The sequence below is a fragment of the Diadema setosum genome, chromosome 14 (genome assembly GCF_964275005.1).
Source record: "Diadema setosum chromosome 14, eeDiaSeto1, whole genome shotgun sequence".
In the NCBI taxonomy this organism is placed as follows: domain Eukaryota; kingdom Metazoa; phylum Echinodermata; class Echinoidea; order Diadematoida; family Diadematidae; genus Diadema; species Diadema setosum.
The window spans coordinates 37,307,164-37,334,479 of NC_092698.1; the positions used below are offsets into that span (position 1 = coordinate 37,307,164).

Genomic DNA, 27,316 nt, shown 5'->3' on the forward strand with positions numbered 1-27,316 from the left:
CGTCAATACGCGCAAGCACGTAAGACTTTCCCGCCAAAACGCTTGTTGTCATGGTAGTTGATAGACCCCCTACTTAATTAAGCTCTCAGAATACCAATTCGGTAATTAAGTGCTAATCAGACACTTAATAAGCCCTCAGAATACGGCCCCAGGATGCCACATACCGACCAATAAGATCACTCCCTCTTTGCTAGGGGTGGAGTCTATCTGCGGCGCTAAATCCAAATCTTCGGGCATGTTTCCGTTCTGTTGAAAGTTGGAAAATCATGGCTCAGAAAATTGCTTATTTCTTGCTCTTTCTTTGATCATTTAGCTTCAAAATTTCAGCATATGCTAGACGAAACATCAGACTACAAAATTATGTCAAAAACAAATATTCGATGGTTTTGACTGATATTGATGATCTGACTTCAAACTTGATTTTCTCGGCTCAGCCGTCAGCGACTTAAGGATCCTTTTGTTGGGGCAAGTCACGAATGTGCCATCCATCAGTAACCTCTTCCACAGTATTAAGACATCCTGGTAACATACCACTTACACGTAGCAGCAGTCCAGGAATGCAATCCATTTCCAACAGTTAGGGGTACATCAACTATCAAATACCAAAGTTACTGAACTTTTACAGCGAATAAGAGTATGTAAAGTTAATTCAGAGTCTTTTAATATCACACCATTAACATTACATTGTGAAGTTCTAGTACTTACTTTTATTATGTAAACCAAAAATGAAAGGAAAGAAAGGGTTGCAGATAAAGAATTAATTTTCACTCATGTATTGCATTATTGCTATCATATCATCATGATACAGTATTATCTTACATCACTGCGTACACGATCTGTTTGTATAGTTCCATGTGTTAAATTTTGTAGGAAACATGCATCTTTTTTTTTTTTCAGCACCATTCATACAAGTGCAGTGTAAGGTGTCACTACTGTTGACAGTTTGAGAAAATGAAAACATTGTTTGCCAACAGTTAATTGCTGTGCTGTCATAGTCCCAGTTGCTAAAGGATTACAAATGTCTAAATGAACTAAGTGAACTGATTTGATGTATGGGTGAAAAAGCTCTTTGCACGTTACCTTTATCCTTTACGACAGCTAACAACAAGCATTGGACTAATTTGAGCTTACTCCTACATATTTTTTTCCCCACTATATGACAATTGCCACAAGCAAAATGGTGTAACAAAAAATGCTGCAAACAATGTTAGCTTAATATAAGTTACTCAATTCATATAGATAATATTTGCAAAGCAAGCTGGTGATGAGTGGCTTAAAACAACATTCCAGACACATCTGTTCAAACAAATCTCTCAGCCCCCTGCAGGGCTCTCATTCATTCATCTGGTAATTTCATTTTGGGCGAAGTGGGATGGCTCGGTGATAATGAAATGCGCCCAGTCACCCTTTTCATCCGATGCAGAGAAATTCACACGTTCCACATAACTACCCATGCGCTAAATTGCCTACTCCTTGTTCTTCTCAAGCAACTTAATTACTGCGTTACCATTCTCCGTCTTTGGTTATCGTCCATGCAATCACACTGATCCGCATTTAACATTTTTATTAAGCCAGGTTCGAAGTTTTCCCTTCCTCAAAAGACCCTACTCTATGCATGTTACTTAAAGTCTTGGAATATCACTGTGGTTTGTGTGTCTGTGTGCGTGCGTGCGTGTGTGTGTGTGTGTGTATATCATTTTAAAAAAAGTGTGTGTTTGTCAACTTTGTGTGAGTGTGTGTGATGAGGGAGGGGTTTGGAAGCCAAAAGTGAGACAGACAAATCATCTGACTTATAAAAAAGCAAATTGCCCAGGGTCCCTGATAATCAATGAGGCATCCTGGTCCACATGATTAGACCAAAACCAGGAATAAAAACATGACATTTATATCCACATGTCTCTTCCCCACCCCTATTCATTTCTGTTAAAAGTGCCATGAGGGAGTAAGTTTTTTTATCAATCTTGTCATTTGTCTCACATTCACAATGAATCAGTTAGATGTAGGGTTTTATTGAGAGCCATTTCTGTATTTGAAATATTCTGACCTTTTTTTTTTTTTTTTTAAGAAGGACATGGCTATCTTTTTATTGGATAAAACAGTCAACATTACAGTTGACATGACATAAAATTTAATGACTTTCAAAATTTCAAATAGAAATCAAAGGGGTAGTAGTGCTGATGATTATAGTGATGGTAGTGGTGGTGATGATGATGATGATAATGATAATAGAAAGTTTAATGATGATAATGATAATAAAGGTAATGATGATAATAATTGCAATAGGATGATAAAACGTAAAGTTTATAACAAAACAATTATTATCATTTTTATCTATTTGGTATTTCAGACATGTATACGTAGACAAACACAAAACAAATTTAATTCAGTATAAAAAAGAATAAGATAAATTATAACACAGCGACAAAGCACAAATGGAAAAACAGACCTTGACTGTGACCTAGAAAAAAAGGCTGCCAGGGGCAAGAAAAGGTAAACTTGATTACCACGAACCGCATTTCTTCTGCTCCACACCCCATCAATTGTGTCAAAATCTGTACATTGAAAAACACTTAACAGTCATAGTGAATTAAACATGTGGTCATACAGGAGAAAAAAAAAAATCAAACCAAACAATGAGGAGAACGAAAAAAAATCAAATAGATAGAGAGCAGACAAGTCTGTCTCATATTGTAGTTAATTGTTTTATATTACGAAGAAAAAATGAAAACTTTGTGGCAGTCTGCATGAAAACAGTTGGTTAGTAGAATAAAAATATGTGTCTGTAATGTGACAATTCTCAGTGCACAGTGATTGTACAGTACCTATCCGTAAGCCCTGCATTTCCAAAATATCAGTAGCGTTGTGCTTTAGATATTACCAGAATGCATTTTATGTTTGTTTTAGGCATATTTCCAAATACAAGCAATGACAGCAAGAAGAAAAAAAAAAACATCTAAATGCAGGGAGAAGTAAAAATCACTGCTGTCATTTACAGTGTATGATGAGCATGAATCAATGATAGCTTTTAACAAGACGGTGTTTTAGAACTCTATTATGAGTTCACGTCAAACACACTTGGCAGTCTTGAACGGATGTGATGGATTGAGTTATTAAGCACACTAGTCAGGCCAATTACTGGATGGATTGAGGGCTTTGTCGCGATAACACTACACTGCTTGAAGTGTGAATCCCTGATACTCCAGTAAGTGATGGCTGACGGTGTCTGATTGCAAGGTGACGTGAATTCAGTATTTGGGGTAGCACAGCGATGGACTGCTCACTTCCTGTCCCAATCGATGTCCAGAGTGGACTCTAATTGAGGCTGAAGACATCGTACGGGATGCCAAGCTCTCCAAAGTGCCAGGGGTGCATGTACAAATTTGCTCCACTTGACTGCTAAAAGTCTTCTGACTTTGCGTGGGGTTGGCATAGCATTGAGTTTTAGGTAAACACTGACAGACTTCAGGAAAAATGTGCAGAAAAAAAAAATGGTAATGATAAATCCTGTTTGTTATCTGTATTCATGGATGTATGCTAGAAATGTGATGGTTCAGATGCGGTGAATAGCATGCAATTGATACTCGCCCTAATTACAGAAAACAAAAGGGTGTACAGTTGCATTTTGTGGTTGAAAATCGCTAGTGTTTGTTTCCACAAACGAGATATAAACTTTTGATTTTTTTTTTTAAGTTTTTCCCACTAGAACTTGTAGCTGATAAAATGATTAAGTCTAATATTTTGTTACCTTTCAGTCTTGGTGATAAAACATTCATTTTACAGCATATAACATGTAAAGTATATGACTGCTATGAGTGACTGTAAGGAAAGAGTGTAGGTAACCAAAAAGGCATAAATATAACTGACATCTGATGTTGACAATGTATTTTACATTTCACTGTTTCTATGCAAGCAAGAGATGCCTTCATGGGTGAATAAGGACTACTATTATTTCCATTTTCAATTGAAAGAGCAATGTGATATCATGCACATCAGAAATAAGTATGATTTAACTTTAGATCCTAAACTACAGCTGTATCAGTGAAGTTGAAATGTTCATATTACTGCAAAACTCTTCATGATGTGACTATAAACTGAAAATCATTATGAAAGATTAAACTGCTGACAAATTGTTATTTGATTTTCACAGCATAAACCTTCACACCCCTGTGGAGATGTAACATGAAGGACACTTGGTTTGTGTGAAACAAGAATCAAACCTCTCTGACTGTTGGTAGTAATGCCAAAAATGTGTAGGAAATTTGATTTAAGGCAGGTTCTTAGAGTGGTTAAAGGCAGATTCATAGCTGGCCAAAATCAAGTGAGCTGCCGTACCTCCTGTATTCGCAAGTTTTACTTTTAAGTTCATTGCCTCCCTTTGGTATGGCAGTAAGAAATGCATTTGAAGTGCAGTATGCTTCTACATTTTCCATTCTACTCTCACTCCCGGAATTAATTTCCTGTTATGTCGAGAGTGATGGGAGAGGTCATTAAATATTAAACTGTCACTCTCAGATTTCTGCTGTGCTGATGAAACTGTTAGCTGCATTAAGTAAATCAGGCAGTCAATCTGCTTGATGATGCTATAAGAGAGTATGATTAAATGAAATAGAGAGAGAGAGGGAGGGGGGGGGGGATATCGAAATTACGAGCTAACTCAGTGAGCCCAGACATTCTATATTTCTTGAGGTGACTTGTTTTGCATTTTTATGGACTTAAAAAGTGTGCCGAGGGGCAAGAAAAGGGGGGGGGATAATGAAAATCACAGCTAGAAAGATAACTTTCATGACCCCATGAGACAACCTCACAGCTCCTCAGCCTTGGCATCAAACCAGTGACATTGACACAATGACTGATGCCAGTGAAAGAGCAAAATTAATGCATTTTAGCATTTTCGGTTCATCTCCCCTGACACGGGCGAGAACTGATTGCATGTGTGGCTGTCGCGAAATGTGTCCTTCGAGGCGATGAACTAGTGCTGCGTATCAATCCCATGGTTTATGGTTTCATCTCCTGATTCCATTTTCCAATCAGTGATGCCCAGCCATCACTGGTCACTGGAATAAATCAGGACAGAAGTTCAGCAAGGCGCTCAGAGTTTTGCTATCTAGAGGCTAATACCATCACACGGAGGGAGGACTCAGGGGTAGACAAATTATGGAAAATCATAAATTATCTCTCTGGCTCCATGTTGATAAACTTAATGATGATGGAGCAATTTCATAATCCAGACATAAATTTATCTTTTTGTGGCTGTCATGTTCTTGTATAGCCTATCATTTGAACATTAGCAATTTCCCTTTTGCCAAAACAGGATGTCTACAGAAACATTAAACTTAGCCATACTTGTCCAAAAAGTAATGAAAGCTATTGTTGTGGTTATGTTGAAGAAATGAATGTGAATTGTCTTCAAGTTGTTCTTATTTTTTACATATTTTTCATCTTAGTAATGATCGTTATTGAAAACAAAATAAGCTGTAATGCTTAGATATTTGAGTTTAGCACTGGTGTATGTAATTGTAATGCCCTGACCTGCATTTGTTAGAGGAGATAGCATCATATCTTCTTGATTGGTGGGGTTTGTTAGCAAAACAGAACTACAGCTCGACCTTGATTATCCCACCATGTTGGGACTGGCGCTCATCCGGATAAGCGAATTGGCCGGATATGGGAGACACAATGTTAATGTATATAGCTGCCATCCAAGCTGCCGTCCCAGTGCACTGGCAGCTAGGCAGGTAGCGTACCCCGCACCGGTGATGTAATCTATGCTAGCCTGCACTAAAGTGTAGTCCCTTACTTTTAACAATGATAATGTGGTGTGAATTTATGTTAGTTCTGTCAGGAATATTGTAGGTAAATCATGTGAGTTTTGTAGAAATTTTAATTGAGTTTAAAGTAACTGTTTTTTCTCAATTTTTGGATAAAAAAAAAAAGTCCTCCACTGCATGGACACATCCAGATAATAGAGATTTCTGGATAAAAGGAGGCCAGATAATCGAGGTCGAACAGTACCTAGACTACACAGCACCACTGCCACAGCTACTGCAAACCTCAACTTTTTCAACAAGCTGCTGCTCTTGTTTCACTACTACCGTACCTATTTTACCACTGCAACCTCTACTACTACTACTACTACTACTACTACTACTACTACTACTACTACTACTACTACTACTACTACTACTACAACTACTACTACTACTACTACTACTACTACTACTAGTACTACTACTACTACTACTACTACTACTACTACTACTACTACTGCTGCTGCTGCTATCATTCTTTCTGTGCATACATTTGTGTATGTTTCTTCTATGAGGTAAGGAGACTGTATGGAAGGTATGACAATTATCCATTATGAATTTCTTCTGGTGATGATGTGTATGCTCTTGAAGCATGTCTAATGAAGTATAGAGCTACCTCACAATTTGGCAAGTAAAAGAAATAGCTTTCCAGTTATCCTAATACCTTGTTTGCAGAATCATCTTTACGTGCTAGGTTTCTTTGAAAAATCTTGCATTTATGACTCTGGCCATTTTGGTACAAAGAATTTCATTTTAAAAGCATGAATTGATACTTTGTGATCAACCCAGAGCACTGTGGCAAAGTGCAATGTCTGAATGTTGCACAGGTATCTGTGTCCATGGCACTCATAAAGTAAATTGCCATTGATGGTGATATTTCTACTACCACTCTGTACACTGGTGCTGCTGTTATCATATGAAGTCATGAAACCTACTTGTATTTTACTAAGACTTCAAACTCTGGCTGTGAAAACAATACAGCAGGATAAAAAGGTGAGGAATGTTTAGACAAAAAAATGATAGATTGACTCAAATGAACTTTAGTGCATTCACCATTCACATGTAAGTGCATCATATATAGATGGTGTAATCCAAAGGTGTTAAAGTAGGACGGTTAGTGAACACGCACATGCAAAATTGCAAATTGTGTGATTAGAAGGGTAAAGAGCACTGGCAGTGCTGAGAGGCATTATGTGCGAATCAGTGCCTTGTAGAGAGGGATTCCCACACAGGCGTACATGTTTTCACACCTCTCCTGGTATTTAAGGGTGTGGGTAATGATGCATGTGGTGATTTATCAACCTGTTTCCAAGGGAATTTACCCAGCGTTCCCCTGCTTCCCAGCTTGTGGCTGGTACAGTGGTCAGAGCGTGGGGAAGTCACTGAGGATCTTGTTTCATTTTTTAAACCTTCTTCTTCTTCTTGGTGGGGGGGGGGGGGGGCATAGTGTAGTGTTATCTGCAATTCACAAAACTCTAGAATTGTCCATTTATCCTATTTGTGAGATACATGACTGTCCCTTCATGTGAATCTTGATTTATACAGTGGAAGCACAGAAATCATAAAATGTACGAAGTGTGGAGTTAGTGTTATAGAGGGAAGTCTAGCAATTGGTGATTGGTTTTCAGTCGTAGTATTTGTTTGACTGAAAGTGGATGTGATATGGTATGTTGTATGAGTTAAGTAATTCAAGTGCACAGTATACACATGGCAAGCAAAAAATAAAAGGCTGAAAAGGATGATTGTAATGTGACGATTTGATCAAATCACATTGCATGAATCTCCCTTTGGGTTGCTTCTTGAGAAAATACACTTGTATACATGTGATATTCTTTGTTGTTGTTCATTGCTATTGTTAACATCAAAGTACATTGCGACAATAGCAACACTTCGTCGGCTGAGAATGATAAGGGCGTTAAGTTGCCACTAAACCCATAGTGTTCATGACCACTTAGCGCCCGTCTCATTCTCAGCAGACGACTTATGTGAGAAATGGCAGCACTGACTTCATGTGTGGCTCAGCCAATGTCTGTGTCTTTGATGGTCTTCAAGTAGTTAAAAAGAGAATTTAGGCTACGGGTGATTGTCCTCTACTGAGCCAATTTGTGATGAGAAGCATAGATATCTCCAGTGTCCCCAAACCCCTTTCATTACGAAACGCCAAATTCACAGCCCGTTTCCCAGAATGTATAGATAGATGATAGGGTACCACTGCGCCTTGCAGACATGTCTGACAGTAACCAAACCACACTGTCATCTTATATCCCCTTTTTCTGAGTGAAGTCTGCGACATGTCGGTAGAATCACCTGTTACCTCCAGCTGTGCTAGACTTGGAGAGTTGTGTGAAGGATTGCCGATGTTGAGAACATGCAATGTATTCCCAGCCACGGGATATGCAATTTACCACTCACTTTAGAAGTTGGACACTGTTGGCATTCTCTCTCCCTCATCCCAGGGGGTATGGTGAGAAAGCAAAGTGTTCCCTGATGTGATAACTGTACAATCCTCGTAGGATTTCTGCACACTATACATTGGATTCAAAAGACTGGATGACATCTGCAACAGTGTGTGCACAGCCTCACATGCCGCAGTTTATAGATCTTGTCATTCTAATCTTATGGGCGTGAGCTGCAAACAGTATAAAAATCCCCAGTTGACATTTTTCATTTCCTTCAAATTAGTCATGTCCAATTATAGTGGCTTAGTGCAACTACACAGAGCATTTGATTATCTGAATGTGAATGTGTGTGTGGAAAATGATCCAACCTCAGTTTTGAGTAAGGTGCTTTGTACATTTATTCTCTGGTATTGGTGTAGATAAATTGAGTGAGGATGTACTCTTGTGTTCTATAATTTTTTTTTTCTTTTAGCCATGGCAATGCACAAATAAGGTTTGTCTAACTTAAATGTTTCCTTTGATGTGAACACCATTTATTTATTTTTTTTTTTACCAGTAGTCAGAAATTTTATAAAATAACAAAATGTTATTTATTCATTTATCTGTTATTTGTTTTTTTATTTGATTTGATAGAACACTCAACATTTTTTAGGGGGCAGTGGATACTATGTCTTAAGGATCATTTAGTGTGATTGCATAGCAAAATTATTCACAGCAATTTTTCACAGTTAAGAACTTTTCTGTATTAGTCCGACACCTTCTTGAAGGTAAATCCTGGTAACAAGGAATAGTTCTTATTTCTTCTAAGATGAAAGCTGGAACCAGGAAATTGTGACCAGATTTAGAAATAGATCAGGTAGAAATAAAGAGTTGGGAACAAAGCATGGTAGTCATTGTTGAAAAAAGAACCTTTCTGATGAATATACTATGTGAGTATTTTTTGTAGATGTGTAGATAGAGAAAGAGCTTGGCTACTTTCATATCTACTAAAGATCTGCCAAAGGAAGAGAAAATAATGACAGAGAAATGTGTGATTTTGCCTTGGTGTATTAACTCATACACTACTTTTACTTTAATATTTCTACACAACATCATCTGTATATCACTTGTGTATTTTGTGTATTTATTGGTGGTTGGTGGAATAAATTCGTGATATATTTGAGTGGGAGCAGAAGTACACTTCAAGCTCTGCTCAATACAGTGTATGTCACATCAATGTTCAATTTCACTGTCACTAATAGATACTCCCTACTGCTCCCCTTACCTTTTCATCAATTCCTTAAGCCTTGGAGGTGTACTCCTTAGAAGGATACTTCTTTTTTTTTTTTCTCATTGGATGTAGTAGAATACCAGTGAATGCAGGCCGAGACATTTGTTAGTCCAACGTTATCCCCCTATGTCACTGCTTTGAGTGCAATTAGCATTCCAGATACTTGGCTTGCAGTGAACCATTTACATTCCTTTTATGTGTGTGTATATATATATTTCACCTACTAATAGAATTTGTAAAGGCATTAGATGTAGCCTAGAGAAAAAGACTAATATGAAATAACTAGTACATATCAGATGTTGCATAGAAGATATATGAACTTGGGGAATTCCAGCAATGCCTTTGCCTGAAGTGGAGGTGAAAGATATGCAGATCTCTTAATCCCATCCAGGAGCAATGGGCCCAACTTTGACACACAAACAGTCTCTTGTATTATCACATTAGGATGTGTTGTAGTGTATCGGGTAGTGTACTGTATGCACCATACATTTAGCGAGTTTAATTTTTTGTGAACCAGGACAAGTTTGCGAGTGGTTGAATTTGCGACCGTGGAATACAGTATCATCATGCACCTTCTCATGTATTACATACCAAAATTATTTGTGCATCGCATTCATCTTGGGATTAGAATTTATATTTTTGCATGTTCTTAAATATGCAAATAGCACCTGACTCAAAAAAGTTTGCAACAATAAAAACCCTGCAAAATATACAGCATATACAGTAGATCCTTCAGTTACGCATATGCCTCCACCTTTTTGATACATGTCAAAAGTATTGTTTTCACACTTAAATTTGCAACTGAGTGTATATTTGTGTTGTGACATTGTCACAATGAAATACACTCTACCAAAGACTTTATCATCGAGGTACTGCAGGCTAAAGTCTTCTGAATTTTACAAAGAGAATAGGTGATTAACACAACAAATACGATTCGCAGAATTGATGATTTAGCCAATGCAGTAATGATCAATTTGGTAAGATGAAATAGATTTTTATTAAAGATTAAAAGTAATAAGAGATAAAGACATGAATCGTAAGGAAGAGTGCAGCTAGAGAACAAGTAGATTGAAAGTATGTGGAGTGGGTGAATTCCTAGCAGATCAAGTATTCCATCCACACCACATCACACAGGCTGGTTAGGGGCGGTCACAATGGTATGCATGGCACGGTAAGCTGCTAACTCTGATTGGTTAGAAGAACAACCGTCCCACAACTCTATCTGTTGTCACAATGTGATCAGGGTGGTGTGCGGTGACAGAGGGCGAGGGGAGAACCAGGGTATGTGAAAATTACATCGTCGAGACCAATCCATGGAGCTATTTCCAAGCTCTGTCATCTCCAACCATCCAACACTCTAAACTGTGTTTAAACAACTCCTTGTGCCTCTGAAGTGCACTCCAAATGGCAAAACAGTGTGAATTACAAAGTAAACATGCTTATAGCATCCCAACCGACAGTTTTTTTTTTCGAGTGACCATGTTGCCTTATTGTAGTATTAAGTCTTAATGTTAGCACATCATATGTTCCTTCAAAATATTTATTCAAAGATGAATGTGTGCCATCAGTTTTAAACCTTGTGAGCCGATTGGTACAGATGTCTGGAAATTAATTGTCAATGTATAGAGATTACCTAATCCCCTTAATCCTTAGTGTGTCATCTTGGCATTCCTGTTAGACTGAGACATACTGCTACATCTGAGTGAACTTAATAACTTCACAACTGAGTCAAGCTTGGATTAATTATTGAATTCGGATTAATTATTGAATTCTGATGAAAAAGCTTTGCAAGTTAAGCTGATTATCTTGGCATATAAGGATTAAACTGAATTAACTCAGGACTACTGCCTTGGAATGCAGTTCACAGTGAACAAGGAGGTATTGGGAGAGTTAAGCACAATGTACATATTGATGTTTACAATTAAAAAAAGTATCAATCATCAAGAGCAGTACCTGTGCAAAGTTTGGGAGCAGAATGTATTACCTCTCCTTATTCATTGTGTTAATTGCATCAAAGGATAGCTCTGCAAGGTCTCATGCTAGAAAAGCTGGGAAAATTAATTCATGATAGAAAAGGGGGCAAGTTGATACTTATCTGAATATAATATCTTGTGGTTCATTACTGTACTCATATTAGCATTACAGACAACTTTATTTCTCTAGGTCCTGCTTTTAATGATTACACAATTTACTTAAAAATGCCAACAGCACTGAAATTTCCCTCTGTTGTTTGAGTACCTCACTTTCTTCCATTGTGTGGAGTTCACAGAAACTACTCACAGCTTGAATCATCAATTGCAAGTTTTCTTTTCCTAGCTTTCTTTCAGCCAAACATATAGAGATCTTGTGATGGTACAACTTGCATTAGAATTGGGACCCTGGTGCCTTTTTATTCCCTTAAATAAATCCTTTTGATGTTGTCATTAAAACCAGTGGCAGGTGACTTCTGACTGCAAAATATAATGAGCCACTTATTGTGGACATCTTACAGGTTCCTGTAGGGTCCCTAGCATTCCCATCCCGGATGCTGAAGATACTGGCATGATGAAATCAAATTGAATTTAGTTGAGATTAGATTGAATGGGCCCGCCGTGTATTTGTTTCCTCAAATAACAGATGGCTCTCAGCTCTGGAGATATGTTCCCCTTGTGAGCATATGTCTCATTTGTGAAATGCCATCTTTAAGATAAGAGAGGGTTATGTAGGGAGGGGTAAGTCTATTTGCATTGATTAATAGTCTTGTGCACAAACAACAGATGCAAAATCAGAATGTTTGCTTAAACTTCAGTGTCTGCATAGCCCGTTGTCTTTGGCGCAATATGGTCTGTGTTGTCCACAAACTGATATTGGGTTATTGAATTTCATCTGAGGGCTATAAACTGTGTGTTTTTGTGTTTGCTTCTGCAACGCTGGCAGTTCTGTGGAGATGGAAATATGAATTCAGCGCCTTATCAGTGTGGTTGAACCGACTGATTGCTGCCTGAGGAAATACATTCTGGTTATGCAGTGAGTAAGATATTGGATTTGAAAGGCCCATTTGCATTCATGAGAACATCGGTTGTGATGTTTGGTTTCCATCATCAAGCCCTCATGTCCCGCAGTTTTGCTTCTGTGGGCACTTAAGCGTGAGATGCTGTGGTTATAGTTAAATGAAAACGTAGGGGAATGGGGTTTTGGAAAGAATGAGGATGAAAAAAAAGGACAACATCATAAAATGTGCTCAGTCATCTAGAAAAACAGAAGATGTTCAATTTCCACTGTGGAAATGCAATATGTATTTTCACTTTTATCTATCATGTAGAGAGACCTTCTCTGTGGTTGATATCATTCATGACAGTCTCAAATTCAGCACCAGGGTTACAGTGTTCAAACGGAATGCATACAGCACTCTTGCGGTGATTGATCAAGTATGTGCCTATTACAATGTTTTTTAGTAGTTTAGAGCATTTCATTTGGACTTCTTTCTACTGTAGTAAACATATACAAAGTGTATTTGTATAATTTGCTAAAATTTGCTAGATTAGGGTGACAATTAAATGCAAGCCATGCAAGATGTAATTATTAAAGGGATTCAAATAATTTGTGCTCAATGGTAATATCATCTCTCTATGTAACTATACTATATCACTCATTCAGTTAATCAATCTAGCTACCTATCTTACCAACCAGCTTTATTTCAGATGAACGAGATCTGTGTTATGCCCAGTATCTGAATTAGACATATTATATACATTGATATATGAAATATAGGTGCTCAATCTGCCAATTCAAAGTTATTATGCATTCAGTCATATATATCAACCCTTAACTTCCAAGATATTATAATGATTCCCTGTAGTTATGATCTATGCGTCATCAGAGCCCTGTAATTTGGATACCGCAAGACAGGGCTGACCGTTCCCTTTTCACTGATAACTAGGAATCATATCAAATATCACCACAGCATTTACAACACAATAGTACTGGAAAGCAAGATATAAAAGACATAAAATTTTCACAAATTGAAGCCGAAACCTTTTTCACAGCTTGAAATTGTCGCGAATTGTCACTTGCTGTCAATGCATACAAGGTAGACAATAATTTTCACGTACATTTTAATTTCATGAATGTAGGCTGTAACAAAATTCACAAAATTAAAGTGCACATGAGCATTGCTCGTTTTACAATATGCACATTTCAAATCCAGGGTCACGTACACAGATATAAAGCAATCAAGAGATTTCAGAATTTTATCTGATGAAGACAGCTTGAATAGTCTGGTTTCTCCTTTATAGAACCGTGCAGGATTTAAAGGGCTATCCAAGTGAGGGGTGGTGATCGACCAAGAGTTTATTGAACTTGCCCCGCCTAGTCCCCAGCATGTATGCCTGTGGTTATTTATGTACGGTGCACTTGGTGTGTACAATGATGCTTGAAATGCATGCAGGCTTTTGGGAGTGCTAGAGAAGTGATTCACCCATGCACACATGTAGTAAATGATTCTTTTTTTTTTCCCCACCAGCTCTTGCAGTAGAGACTGAATCTTGAGTGATGTGCAGAAATATAAACCTTTCTCAAGCATGGAGAGCTTTGAGATCATTAACCCGTTGGGGACGAGTCCCGAGTACAGTCGGGCAGGTGTCTATGAGAAATGCTTGTTGTAGCAAAATCAAACCATCTTCAACGGGTTAAGTTGTTCCTTGTTATACATCATGTGATTGCTGTAGTATGAGGGTTTGCTCTTGCACTGGGAATGGTGGTTCAAACTGAAGCATGCTGCCACAATCACTCTTGCATTTCATACATAGATGCTGCATTCATGTAAGTAGGAAATAAAAGATGTTTTAAATAAAAGAGGCTTTAGTTGCTTTCAGGCTCTTGAATGGATGACGCTTTCAAAGTTTTTTATGTTTGTGCAGGGAAACCTCATGTAACGAGCTTGCTCACAATGAGGTACCGCTTTTAACGAGGTGAATTCTGCAGTCCTGATTTTCCACCATTGTATTTTGCTTGTCTCTGTTTAAATCAATTTATAATGAGATGCCGGTTATAAGTAGATGAAATTGGGTGTTTCCGGTGACGTTGTTACTCTTATGACGGAGTTTTAGTGTACCGTACATTAATTGAGTGGATATTTAACATAGTTTAGATTTCTGTCCATTCTTTGCTCTACCCTGGTAGGTTTGATGTTAGAGATAGCTGTAACACTGCTGTGTGACAGCTTCCAGAGTCCATTAGGCCCAACACAGAGTCCATTAGGCCCATTCACAAAAATAGGGACTGTTTATTGTCATTATTTTGTTTGATATCATTGTTAGCAAATTTAGCCCGGCAAGGTAAGACTTACATATTGTCGATGACAGTGCTTGTGAAGTCTGTTTGAAGTTCAACTATCCTATACAGATTGCTGTCAGTTTAATAGCAGATGCGAGCACCTGTGAGACAGTGAACATGGCATTAGTCTGTCTGCAGACCCATTAATGCATCGATATGTGAGATATTTTGTTCATCAGCTTGATGATATGTTGTAGATGCGCCACAACATTGGGTTCATAGTCAGGTATCCAGGGGTTGCTTAATACGGCATGCTGGACTCTTACGTTGTAGTACTGCATTTGGGAGACACTGTGAAATCCCACATAGTTATGAGCAACTTCATGTAAATGATTTTTATTTTAAGTCAACCTGTCTTGTTTAAAGATGTAGTGCAGTTCTGCATAAACTTAGAGGTTTCTGCTTCAAGTGAACAGTTCGCTCAACAGGATGTTGATCTGTTTCCTCTAGCTGTGGTCCATTTTTTTATGCATTTTGTGTGATTAATTTTACAATATGCAGTTGTGAACTGTCAAAGGAAAATTTTGCTTTCTTATCCACATGGCATAATTTTTACACTCTGTTGATAAATATGCCAAGCATGTCCATCGCAGTTTGTAGTTGTTGATTTCATTTCCATCACCTTTGTGGAATGATGTTTTTGTATTTATAATCGAGGAAGGTTTTCTTTAAGTACAAATGGCAATCTTTGAAAACAGATGCCAAGAGAGTGAGAAGGAGAGGAAGGGAGTGTTTGTGGCCTCTGTTTACTCCTGATATCATTCCCTCGTCCTCCTGCCCCAATCTATCAAGTGTCCTCTGCCAGGGTGTCATCAATCATTTTTTCCAGGGGCTCTCTCTTTTCATCCTCACTCTGTCCTCCGAAACTTTATCTCAGATGTGGCCAATGGAGAATACCAGAACCCAAACCAAACCAAACAACACAGAGACAATGATGTTTATGAATGCAGGAGCATTCATGATGTGAATACACCTTTGACTGATGATCTTAAAGTACTGTTACCAGCTTCATATATATATATATATTTTTTTTGCATTAGCAAGGAGAATAGAGAGTTGTTGTGCAATCATGTCAATACCTCTCTGAGCGCAAGAAGGGGCTGCGGGCGGAGACTTTGGGGTCTAGGTGGGCTCGGGATGAAGGTGTCATGAAGTGTCTTCTCGCTGTCACAGGGGCGATCCTCCGCCCAGCTGTAATTAGACACTGAGGAAGCTAGTTAACGCTGGACGGGACGGTACGCTGCGTGCCTCAGCTGCTCTGCAGCACCGGCTGTCTGTCAGGCAGCGCTGATATATGACTGAGGATGCATTTTGATGAGGTTGATAAAAAGCATCACCACAGTAAAAGAGATGTCTTGATGTAGCTGAAGGAATTTCTTGCTGAATAAACAGAAAAAGCCTCAGCGGGCTCAAGTGCACACATGCATGCATATCATAGGCTGGAGATGTCACACAGAGTAATACATTGCCAAATGATGTGATATCATCGTACTTGACTTCACCTTGAGTTAGATTTATGTATATTGTTTGAGATAGTGCACACTGTTGATGATATAAAAGAAGATAAAATATCTTGCATTTTTTTAAGTTTGTATCAGCATCACATATGCTATAGCATACTAGGAAATTTTACAATAATTATTGTTCATGATACTCTGCATGACTATCATGTTTGTTTGTTTGTTTGTTTTCCAATATTGAAGACTGTTACGGAGTGTGTGCCCACTCTATGAGAAGCATAAAATTAGCCTCGAAATATTTCAGCATAATCATCTAAAAGCTCTTGGTGTTCATTGATGTGAAAGTAATCTTGCAAAGATTAAGGCACAAAGAATTACATGGGAGTTTGAGATTAGATCAAATCAAACAATATCTGCTTTCCACTTCATGTAAATCTGCCATTTCACCAGACAAATTTGATAATTTCATGATGTACACATTCCCTTCTTTACAATTAGGTGTTTGTGCCTTATGAATGCCATGATATAGCTAGGTAATAGCTAGGTAGCTGGATGTGTGTACTCGTATAATGTATAGTTCCTTGGTAATGCATTTGATTTTAACAATGATGTTAGTGGAAATAATCATGAAAGATGAAAAAAATAATCACAAATGACTGAAGTGCACACCGAAAGGATATAATAGCATTCAACTGAATTCCGTTGGAATGTCTTTCGTATAGTTGTTGAAGTAGTAGTAAATCGTGTAATCAGAACATAATGTAAACTGTATCCCAATGGAGCAATGATTCAGACACCACGCATGAAATCAGTCGAATGAAACCACGCGAAGCGTGGTTGGAAGTATCGTAGGCTTCTTTGGGCATCGTAGCATGAAACACGGCAATCAGGTGATAATCTAGCAATTGGGTACAATCATCTGATATTGGCTATCCTAATGCATAAAAAAATGAAAAAAAAAAAAACATGTTTATCACAATGTTCTATTTGATGTTTGTGACCACCCAGCTCAAAACCCACAAAATGTCACATATTATTATTAGTATTCTCTGTAATGGACCAAAATAATCATTTGGGTTGAATAACCCAAATTTTTAAAGCTTGTGTTACCTGGGAGAGTAAGCTCTTCTCTATGTACAATGTATGTGTATTGTCAACATTTGGCAGATTAAAACGAAACCAAAATCTAGATATTAGCAGTTTTCTGGACCATCTTTTCTGGAACAGGCACTGCTTTTATGCTGATTTTTATTGATACTTCTGCATAGCACTCCTGAGTGACCCTCATCTTTAAATCCTATTACAATTTCATTTCCCATTTCTATGACACTGCACCTCCTAACTCTCTCTTATTTTAATCACTTTTTTTTAATGAGTTAGTGTAGTCCATTTTGAACAAGTTATATCATTTTACAGCTTAGAGATCACTCTTTCAAACTAAGTAGAGCAAAGAAAATTGATTTTGGCCTACTTATTGTGGGTTTTTAGCCAGCCAGTCACATTTACACTCCTACCTTACCCACAAACAGATTGTGCCTTTAATTATCTAAAAGAAATATAAAAAAAAAACATTTTCTACCTCATGATGTTCATTGTCTTCATAAAAGAAAATAGAAAAAAAAAACAAGAAGAATGAGTGTCTCAATAGAATTGAGACTGAGATATAATCTGTGTTATCAATAAGTCACGCCACTTGACAGTGAAGTCAACATACAGTTAGTTTTCTAGCTGTGATATTGTGTTACATACATGATAAATGAGGTGGGTGAATGGATGGATACAGGGCAGATTTTAGAAGAGAGAGAGAGTTTTAAAAAAGATATCGGGCTGGTGAGAAGATTGTGCATGAAGGAGAAAGTGATGAATGGATTGATGTTGAGACATGCTTCGATTTTAGATGAGGGGATTGAATTGTTCCTATCTGCCTTCTTAATAAGGTTGTAAGTGTTACAGTCTGTCTTTTGTTTGCCCACCAAATCTATCACGCTATCCTGACCCATGTTACAGCTGATATGTCTTAGCTTGCATTAGATTTTCATCAAGTTTGATGTTATCATGACATGGACATAAAACTTGACAAGATTTGTGGAAAGAAAATTACTCTGATCATATCAAGGCCAAAAGTCAGTGCTAGATTCTTTCTTGTCTGTGGCACTATAACCTGAACAAAAAAGTGGTGTTATAATCACCAAGTTCCATCCTACAAAAGTAAATTACTGCACTGCAACTCCCTGATTAGATTAAGGACAATATATATATATGATGAATCAGGGGGTTCAAGTCAGTCATATGATGAGATTTGACTCCTGACTCCAATTTGTAAGAAATAATTCACATGGTATGTCAAATTTGGTACATCAACATTGTGCAAGGCATCAATTTGTAAATATCTAAGAAGTATAGTTTTGTGAGACTTTGTATGTGGTTATTGTTTAATAGACCACTTAGTGGATGAAATGTTGGACAAAGTTTGATTGTATTGGTTGAGTGTATTGTAGGCAGTGGTAGATGCAGTAAAAGTCATTGTCAGTATGGTGTACATCATTATACTGTGTTGATACCTGGATCAAATGTAGTGGTATGTACCAGTTGGCATCAAGGTGTTTGATGCTTCAATGCCTTTAGTCAAGGGTTGTGAAATGATATCTTGCTGAGTAAAAAAACAAAACAAAAAACAAAGAAAGCTGAAAGACAATGACAAACATGTATCATACATCATATGTACAGTAATTGACATACTACATCTCCTTAATTGTTTTTCTTGTCACAAACCTAACAAAATAATAATAGAAGATGATAATATGATAATCTCATATTGATAGGAATGGAGTGGTGTGGGAGTGGTGAGGAGGACATGGATATGATTTGTTAGTTTGTGTTTCATGCAAGAGATCAGTGGAGACGCTTTTTGAATTATGGTTGAGGGATTGAATACCAAGGAGATTAAGGGGTACATTGAATGTTTTCAACCAGCCTTGTTCCACGAGCCACACCCAGGTTTCTTGATGCATATAAATTTGTTTCTAAACTTTCATCCTTGCTGGCATGATTGTTTCTTCCTCACAGTTTTTCATCTCACGTTCTCTATTCTTCCAGGTCAACCCGAGCTCTCGGCAGCCTCTTGGGAAGCAGTCATTGGTATCAAGAAGGATCCAAGTGTCCCATCATGGCTGAAGGTATTCATCATCCCTGATTTTCCCCTTTCCACACTTCCTTTTAACCACTGGCATTATTCCTACGGAATAGGGATTCTTTCATTCTTAGCTGATATGAAAAGATGTCAGCCTGGTTTCTTAGACATTCTCTGTCACACATCTTATCTAGAATGCTGTGAGCAAAGCAGGTCCAATTGATAACTTTTTAGATTGATCAGCAACCATGTGGTGCTGGATGAAGATTACATGGCAGAATTTGGTTGCTTCCACAGAAACAGTCAGTTTCATAAGGTGTCGAGAAGGTGAGATATGCCAGGGAAAGAATCAAACTTTCCAGTCTCGACATCATGACTTTCATGTTTAATTCTAACAGTGAGGGTTTATTGAGAATATACTCTTCATTAAAGGGATCGTATAGTTTTGGTTGAGACCTAATTTCAGGTTTCTAACATTTTTTTTTGGTGAGATAATGAGGAACCTCTTATGAAATATGAAAGAGCATGTATTTCTATGAGGAATCCAACTTTTATTTGATGAAAATTGGTTTTGAAGTGGCTGAGATATCAAAAAAAGTGTGATTGTAATAAAGTGTGGGACCCACACTTTATTGCGATCGCTTTGTTTTACTTTGGTTGTGGATGTTTCAGTCATTCCAAACCCGATTTTCATCAAATAAACTTTGAATTCCTCTTAAAATGGTATGCTCTGTACTATATCATGTGTTTTCTTGGTATCTCGCAAAAAGTTAAAAGCCCAATTTTCATCTCCACCAATACTGTACCATCCATTTAACATAAATGTTTCATGTAGCAGCTACACTTCCTAAATCTTCTCAGTTTTGATCAATTAAAGACTTTTCAAAATTGAATTCACTTTCATGAGCCAGACTACTCTTTGAGCCAGGAATGCACAAGGAAGAACATTTGTTAACCTTCTTCCTTTTTTTTTCTATGCTGATGATATAAAAATCTTTCCTTATTCTCTTATTCAGTGTTTCGACAATAATTTGTATTGAAGTTCTTCACTTCCTGCAACCCTTAGAGCACTGTATCAGGGTATCTTATTTGTGCCTGTGGTCATATACATACAACAGCTTACAGAAATCAGTAAGGCTTATTAAAAAAAAGAATTGCTGCCGTCTGATATTTTATTTCAAGAAACCAACCACTCCATTCATTTTTTTTTTTTGAAATATGTGATAGAATATCTCCTGCTTTCTTGCCTCATGCCTATTGTCCCAAAGATGAAAGTATTCCAACATGTAAAGAAGCGTAAATGCATCGTAAAGCAGCAGTAGGCCTATCTTTTGCCCAGCAGACTAATCAGACAAGTTGAATTAGCCACTCCGAGTAGAAGAGTGTGCGGTATCGAATGTTTGTGTTTCGTACACACAATATGGCATGTTGACACAACATTGAATTAATTACTACTACCCAATTAGTTCGGGTTGTGGGGATTAGGTGTAAGATGAGTGTTTGTTTAGAAAATGAAGCTAATGGGAAACCCAATGCTGCCGACAAATCCAATCTTCTTTATGAGACCAGCAACAGCAGCACATGACCTCCAAAGTAAGACCATACCGTTAAAAAGTATGCCACATCCACTTTAGATTGAAATGTAAATCTCTGCCACACTTCAGAGGTCAAAAGGCAAACTGCCTCGTGATACTTACATTTCACCTTCCTTTTTTTTTCAAACTCTAGCTTATGATACCCATATATCTGCACTGTGAGATGGTACAGAATATCATCTGTGCATTCTGGCCACAAGCTTCCTTGAAATTCATGTAGAATTTGTTGTGTCTTTTTACGCATAACATTTTGGCAATAGTTGAGAGGTTTTGTGATTGAAGTTGTCACCTGGGAAAGAGAGTGCTTGGGAATGAATGATAATGTCGACTGTGATATACAGCCAGACACACCTGAAGAAAGTAGCCTCCATGTTAACACATTCACTACAGCAGGAATGTTTTGTCCTGGGTCTCCAAGGATTGTGTTGTAGAGGAGAAAGTACATCCCAAGGCGTACATTTTAGTTCTCATCTATGAACTAAATGTCAGCCATGAAAACAAGAACATTCCATATTACACTCTTCTTTTCTTCAGTTGTGCATCTGTTGTTTCTTTTTTAATTTCAGTATGACTTCACTCTTGATGTAGTTTTAGATCTGGTTTTCACATGCATGGAGTATGGTCATGGAGTAAATTCTGACTCGAGTAGGGTTGTGAGTTAGTTTGAGTCGTTTTGTAGTTGGAAAGCCAATAAATCTCTCTGATAAGATTTGAGGCTTCCATGCTGTAAGAGCACTTTGCAGAAATCCTAATGAGATTCAGGATTATCTCATATTCTTCTACCACTCTTGTAAAATTGGAAGAAAATATTCCCCTCAGAGCCCGGATTTTAACACTTTTCGTGGTGGCATCCAGAAGTAGGGGATTAGTTGCTGAGTGGTAATTTGCCGAGGTACATACTGATTTACCCAGACTGACTCTGCAAATTTGTCTGCTTTTATTCATAAGAGAGAGCTTTCTGCAATGTGCAGGACATACCGCGGGGCTTGAAGTAGAATAAACAAGGATGATGAAGAAACAAAATTTAGAATCTTTGTCTGTACAAACTTGCAGTTATACTTCATTATCAGCATTTGAATAAGATGTGAGGTTAAGGTTATTGCCAAAATTATGTCTACCATATTATCATAATTTCAGTAGATTTTTTTTTTTCAAATGTATATACATTTTCCTCAAGATGCTTCTGAGGTATGTTCTGTTATCTTCACTAAACTCTTTAACATCAAATGTAGATTACTCATCACTGTCTGGCAATGTATTTGAATATGTTTGCCCATACCCTTTGTCCCAGTTTTTGAGCTGCATTGTCTGCTTGCCCTCCTGGCGTGTTAACTGCCAAGACGATCTTTAGGGTGTGAATGTATACAATTCTATGCTATGCAAGGTGACTTTAACCTGTTTCCTCTCTCAGCTCCCCCCCCCCCCTCTCTCTCTCTCTCTCTCTCTCTCTCTACTGCTCTGAGGAACTATTTGGATGATTCTGATACTGTTCTAACCAGATTGATAAGATCTGCAGGTTTTGTTATGTATGTTTTCTTAGAACTATTTATTGCTGCATCAAGCCCATGCTTTAAAGCTGCAGCTTATCAGGGTTTTTTTTTCTGCTCTCCAGCTCCCTTTTGCAAATCTGCGTCACCTATCAGTAATATGTAAATCAAGTGTCTATCATCAGCAAATTGTGAAAAATTGTGATAATATATTTCGTTTTGATTGAAAACCAGGAACTAGCAAAATGGCAATATAACAATCAATTTTACTATCGTAAACAGATTTTACATAGAGTGAGGAAATAGAAATGTTTCTTTGCAAAAGAGGGTTCCAAACAAAACACAGAGAAATTCCTCTTGCTGGATAATGAGCTATTCACGTGCATTGTGTATGACATCATATTAATTTCAGTTAGGTGTATGTACCTAGTGTGATAAAGAGAGAAGGAGAGAAGCATATAACTGAAAACTATACAACCAATAGCACTGCTGTATAATTATCATTCTATACTTCCCCCAAACCCCATTTTAATTCTACTTTACACTGAAAATTTCATCAATTTGTTTAATCATCTAGTTTTCTGAATTCTAGATGATCTAGGAACTTGTTGAAGTAAAATGAATAAATTTTGTTGGCAAACTTTACAGTGTTAATTTCTTTTTATGGATATTGCATAATGCAATGTGTTCTCACTTTTGACAACTTACCACAAAATCATTTAAAGGTGCCCCAAATCACTTTTCTTATTGTAACTGTATTGGACAATATGTATGCCTCCTGTGTGATTTGCAGTATGTCAGGTTGAAATTCACAATCCCTCCACTCCACAGTGCAGTGAATAAGAATTTTGCAGGTGAAGATGGTACAAGTATTACATGTATTAGACAAGAATTAGAAGCAAGGGGAAAAAGGAGCAGAGTCATTCAAGTATGAACTACTGTGTATCCTTTGTGTGAAATAGAGCAAGATTCCAAAAAGTGATTACATCAAATTTATTGCTTTTTTAGTAGACTTGTGCATGTTATGGAACTTGTTTTCCTTAGTGTCTCAAAACATCTCCTCGTTAGCTTGCTCATGAATTGGTTTCCTGGCAACACGTATGATTTTCGTAGAATCCGGAGTTCACAATTACCGCCGTGTGTAATGATAAACCTCGTTCGTGTGTTCCTCCCAACAAACAGGTTGAATCAATGCGTGATTGTGCAGTATATGTCAGCAACCTCCCAGGAAACGTCTCGGCCAACAAGCTTGAGGGTGACCTGGAAGGGGAGGCAGACTGTCAGGTTAAAGAGGTCTGCATTATGAAGGTAAGGAGACGTTGCCTCCCATTTCTCTAACTTCCATCCCTTCTCTTCCTCCTTCTTTGTATCTTGCGTTAAATAATTCAAGATTTGCTCTGTATGTCATGCATACAAACATATCTCTGAGGTCATATAAACTGTTGATTTTAAATCTTTTTGTCAGACACATGCATGGATGAGTTGTGTGGAAGCTATAGATGTGACAAACATTGGAGTATTGATGTTCTTTAATGCTCTTTTTATTTTTCCTATAAGACTTCTTTTTCCAAATGATACGATGTGGGCAGGGTTGAGTAACTCCCTAGACCCTTTATTAAAAGCCATCAGTCAGACATCTTAGCAGTATTTTTGAATTTTATCATGAAGAATTATACTTTGTGGTGCTCAACAAAAAAGAAAATGCCTGCATAATAAGCAATTTTTTTTTTGCCTCAAATATTTGCTGATCTTTAGCAGATTCACTTAAATACCTTGATCATGTGGATATCAAGGGAGGCATGCAAAGGGCACCTACCCTCACAAACATTCTGTTTGAAGTAAAATATGAAGTTGCTGTTGAACTTCTGCCCCATGGTACAGATGGGCACAATCTATCATTGATTTGGACAGTCCACTGTGCGTGGCTGTATTTCTATGTACTCACCATGACATCGGCATTTCGCCCCATCAGTTACCCCTTTGGCCAGCTGACTATAGACTTGATAATTCCAGCCAGGAATGTGGGGAATATGATCATTTTAGAACAGCATGCTACCTAGCTCTTCCCAAAACTTGACCCCCTCCCCCTACACCACACCATCACCATAGCATGCATGAACTTCAATGTAAAAAAAAAAACAACAACAACAGCAAACAAACAAACAAAAAACATACATGTACATGAAAGAGATCAGTGATTATGATGAAGGAAAAAACAAAATAAATTGTCTAGGTATGTGAGTGTGGTAAAGGACAAGAAATAAGTTGTCTAGGTATGTGAGTATGATAAAGGAAAAGAAATAAATTGTCTACACTGTAGGTATGAAAACTCTTACACAAATGATTCATTTCTCATTACATGTAATCTCAAACATTGGCTCAATTTAATTTTGTTTGTCAGACTGTTAGAAAGCGAGGATAAAGCTTTGTACATGCATTGTATTTGTTATATAGCTTTCTCTCCAATATGGAATGAATGAATGTACACAAAATGAAACAAGTGTTTGGTTTAGTTACTGTAGAACAGTTTTAGTATAAGATTGGTGTCAGAAGTAGAAAATGTAATTTTCCTCCAGGGGAACCAGCTTATCAAACAGAAAGGTAAATGAAGCCTAGAGACATGGGGAAAAAAGGATAAATTCAGTACAGTTATTGATAATCCAGTGCTCATTGTAAATGTTTGTATGCAGCTGGAAAAAAAAAAATGTGTGGAATTATGGGTAGAATAGAGGGAGGAGAGAAAAATTGTAATGATGGAAACACAATTTTTTGGGGGGATATGCAGAGCATTTATAGAGACAGAATACAGGAGATTCAGATATGATTGTCAATGATTGTCCATGACAAGAAATGGTTTGGATGAAAGGAAGAAAGGAAAAGAGATTGGTGGACAGGATGAGTGATGGAATAAGACACAAACAGAAAGATTGACAGATGGTTAGCTGTTGACGGGAAACAGACTGGAATATTTCAGATTTGTCAATGTACAAAATGTTCTTCTCTTATTTAAGGCTGTCAATAATTGACCTTTGGAGTTGATTAGGAAGGAGGACAGTTAAGGGTGAAGTATTAGTCTTTTTATAAAAAAAAAAAAAAACAGAACCCCGGAGGCAGTAACCTTTGGTTTGAAGCTGAAGTGTTGATGACATTCAGGGGTGAGCCAACATCATGACAACATGTAAGGAACTTGTCACCTTCTAGACAAATCAGTGCTCAAGGCAAGGTTCCCATGAATAATGGCAGCAGAAATATGAAGGAAGAAACTTTGGGCTCAATCAGAAATGAACCCTGCAAACCAGACAATTCAATATCAATAAATATGCCTACATGTTTGTTTTTGTGGTTGTGTGACTGTTAGTATCACCTGAGTTGTTTTCTCCATAATATGTATTCTACATAGAGGAAAAGAAGGGGGGGGGGGGAGAAAGATAAAATCCTGGAAGGGTTATGTAAACAGGAAAATTGAATAAAAAGTGACTACTGCCATCTTAAAGTAGAAATTTGATTTAAAAAAGGAAATCATGGGTTAGGATAAGATGGAAAGCAATGTGCAAAAAAGAGGCAGTGGAGAAGGAACTTCAGCAAATCTGGAGGATATAATGAATCAAATATCAAAATGAAGGAGAGTTAGAGAATTCAGTATAAATTTACTGGAAATGGGAGGAGGAGGAAAACTCAGAGAGAGAAGAAAGATGGTGGGCTTCATGTGATTTCCTGTCAATTTATATTCCAAGAGAGTTGATGTCTAATGGACCCTAACCTGTATTGAATGTGTATGTGCATGTACGCTTACCAAACACCAACACTGAACTGTGGTCAGTATCTACGTCGGCATGATCGGGCATTAAACCCTGTAGGTTGCATCCAGGATTGGATAGTCTGTGACAATATCAATTAAAGGGACATGCAGCACTTTAAGTGATATCCCTAATCAGTTACTAAGTGATTAAACCATGATTTGATTTTTGGATGAGAAGAGTATTTTTGGTCATTACTGGACAAGTTCTCCCTCTTGTGTGGTGTAAAATGCCAAGTTTTTTTGTGTCTACTGTACTCTGTATGACTTTGTTTCTTTTCCGCTTTGTTTGATCATACTGCCCTGGGAGATATTGAAAGTTGCAGACAATTTCTACATCGTTCTGGATTATTAGGAAGAAGGGAGAGAGGGGGAGGATGTTTAGGTAGCTTTAGCGGAATCAATTGCAGCTGTGACCAGTGGGGCGTGTGAGGGAGTCGTGGGATGTCATCCCCATCGGTCATCCATGACATCAGTGTTTGAACACCTTGGGGCGAGCACACATCACTGGCGTACTGGGACGATGATAGATACAACTCTCGTTTGATCATGAGACTATCGACATGTCAATGGGCGATCTCTCCGGAGGAGTGATCTGCTTGGGGTCTCTCCCACTCCCTCAGCATCTCACCATTTTTCTCTTTTCAGATATTCTTTTTGAAGTTAGAGGTAGCCGAGCCATTTCAAAACCAAAGTAAATTCTTGTTCTGATATTAAAAAAGGCCAGTGGGAAATTGTGAAGATTTTCCATTTTTTATGTCTACGTGTAATCTTGAAGTTTGATCACTTTAAGGAAGATTAAGTTTCATATATGTCCAGATATCTTCTTCTTCTTCTTTTTTTTGGGGGGGGGGGTTATTGCCAAATTCATATTTTGAAAAAGTGATTAGGGAGCTGTTCTGACACATCAAAATCCCTTCATTATTGTGTGGGTGGGGTGTGGGTGTGTGGGTGATTGTATTTATGTCTGTGTGTGTCTTTCCATTGGTCAAAGGTCAGTGTAATGGTGTGAAACAGAGCTTTGAAATCAGTTGTAGTAGGAAATCTCACAGCTGAACA

The 27,316-nt window shown here is 37.7% G+C and overlaps 1 protein-coding gene across 1 annotated transcript in view; it reads left to right on the plus strand.

The window, feature by feature from the left end:
* Positions 1-27,316, plus strand: part of LOC140238334 (uncharacterized) — an 82,235-nt gene that overhangs the window by 17,101 nt on the left and 37,818 nt on the right. The window contains exons 14-15 of the mRNA XM_072318266.1: positions 19,346-19,425; positions 23,644-23,769. Of these exons, the coding sequence (XP_072174367.1) occupies positions 19,346-19,425; positions 23,644-23,769 (206 nt within the window). The remainder of the gene's footprint in view (positions 1-19,345; positions 19,426-23,643; positions 23,770-27,316) is intronic.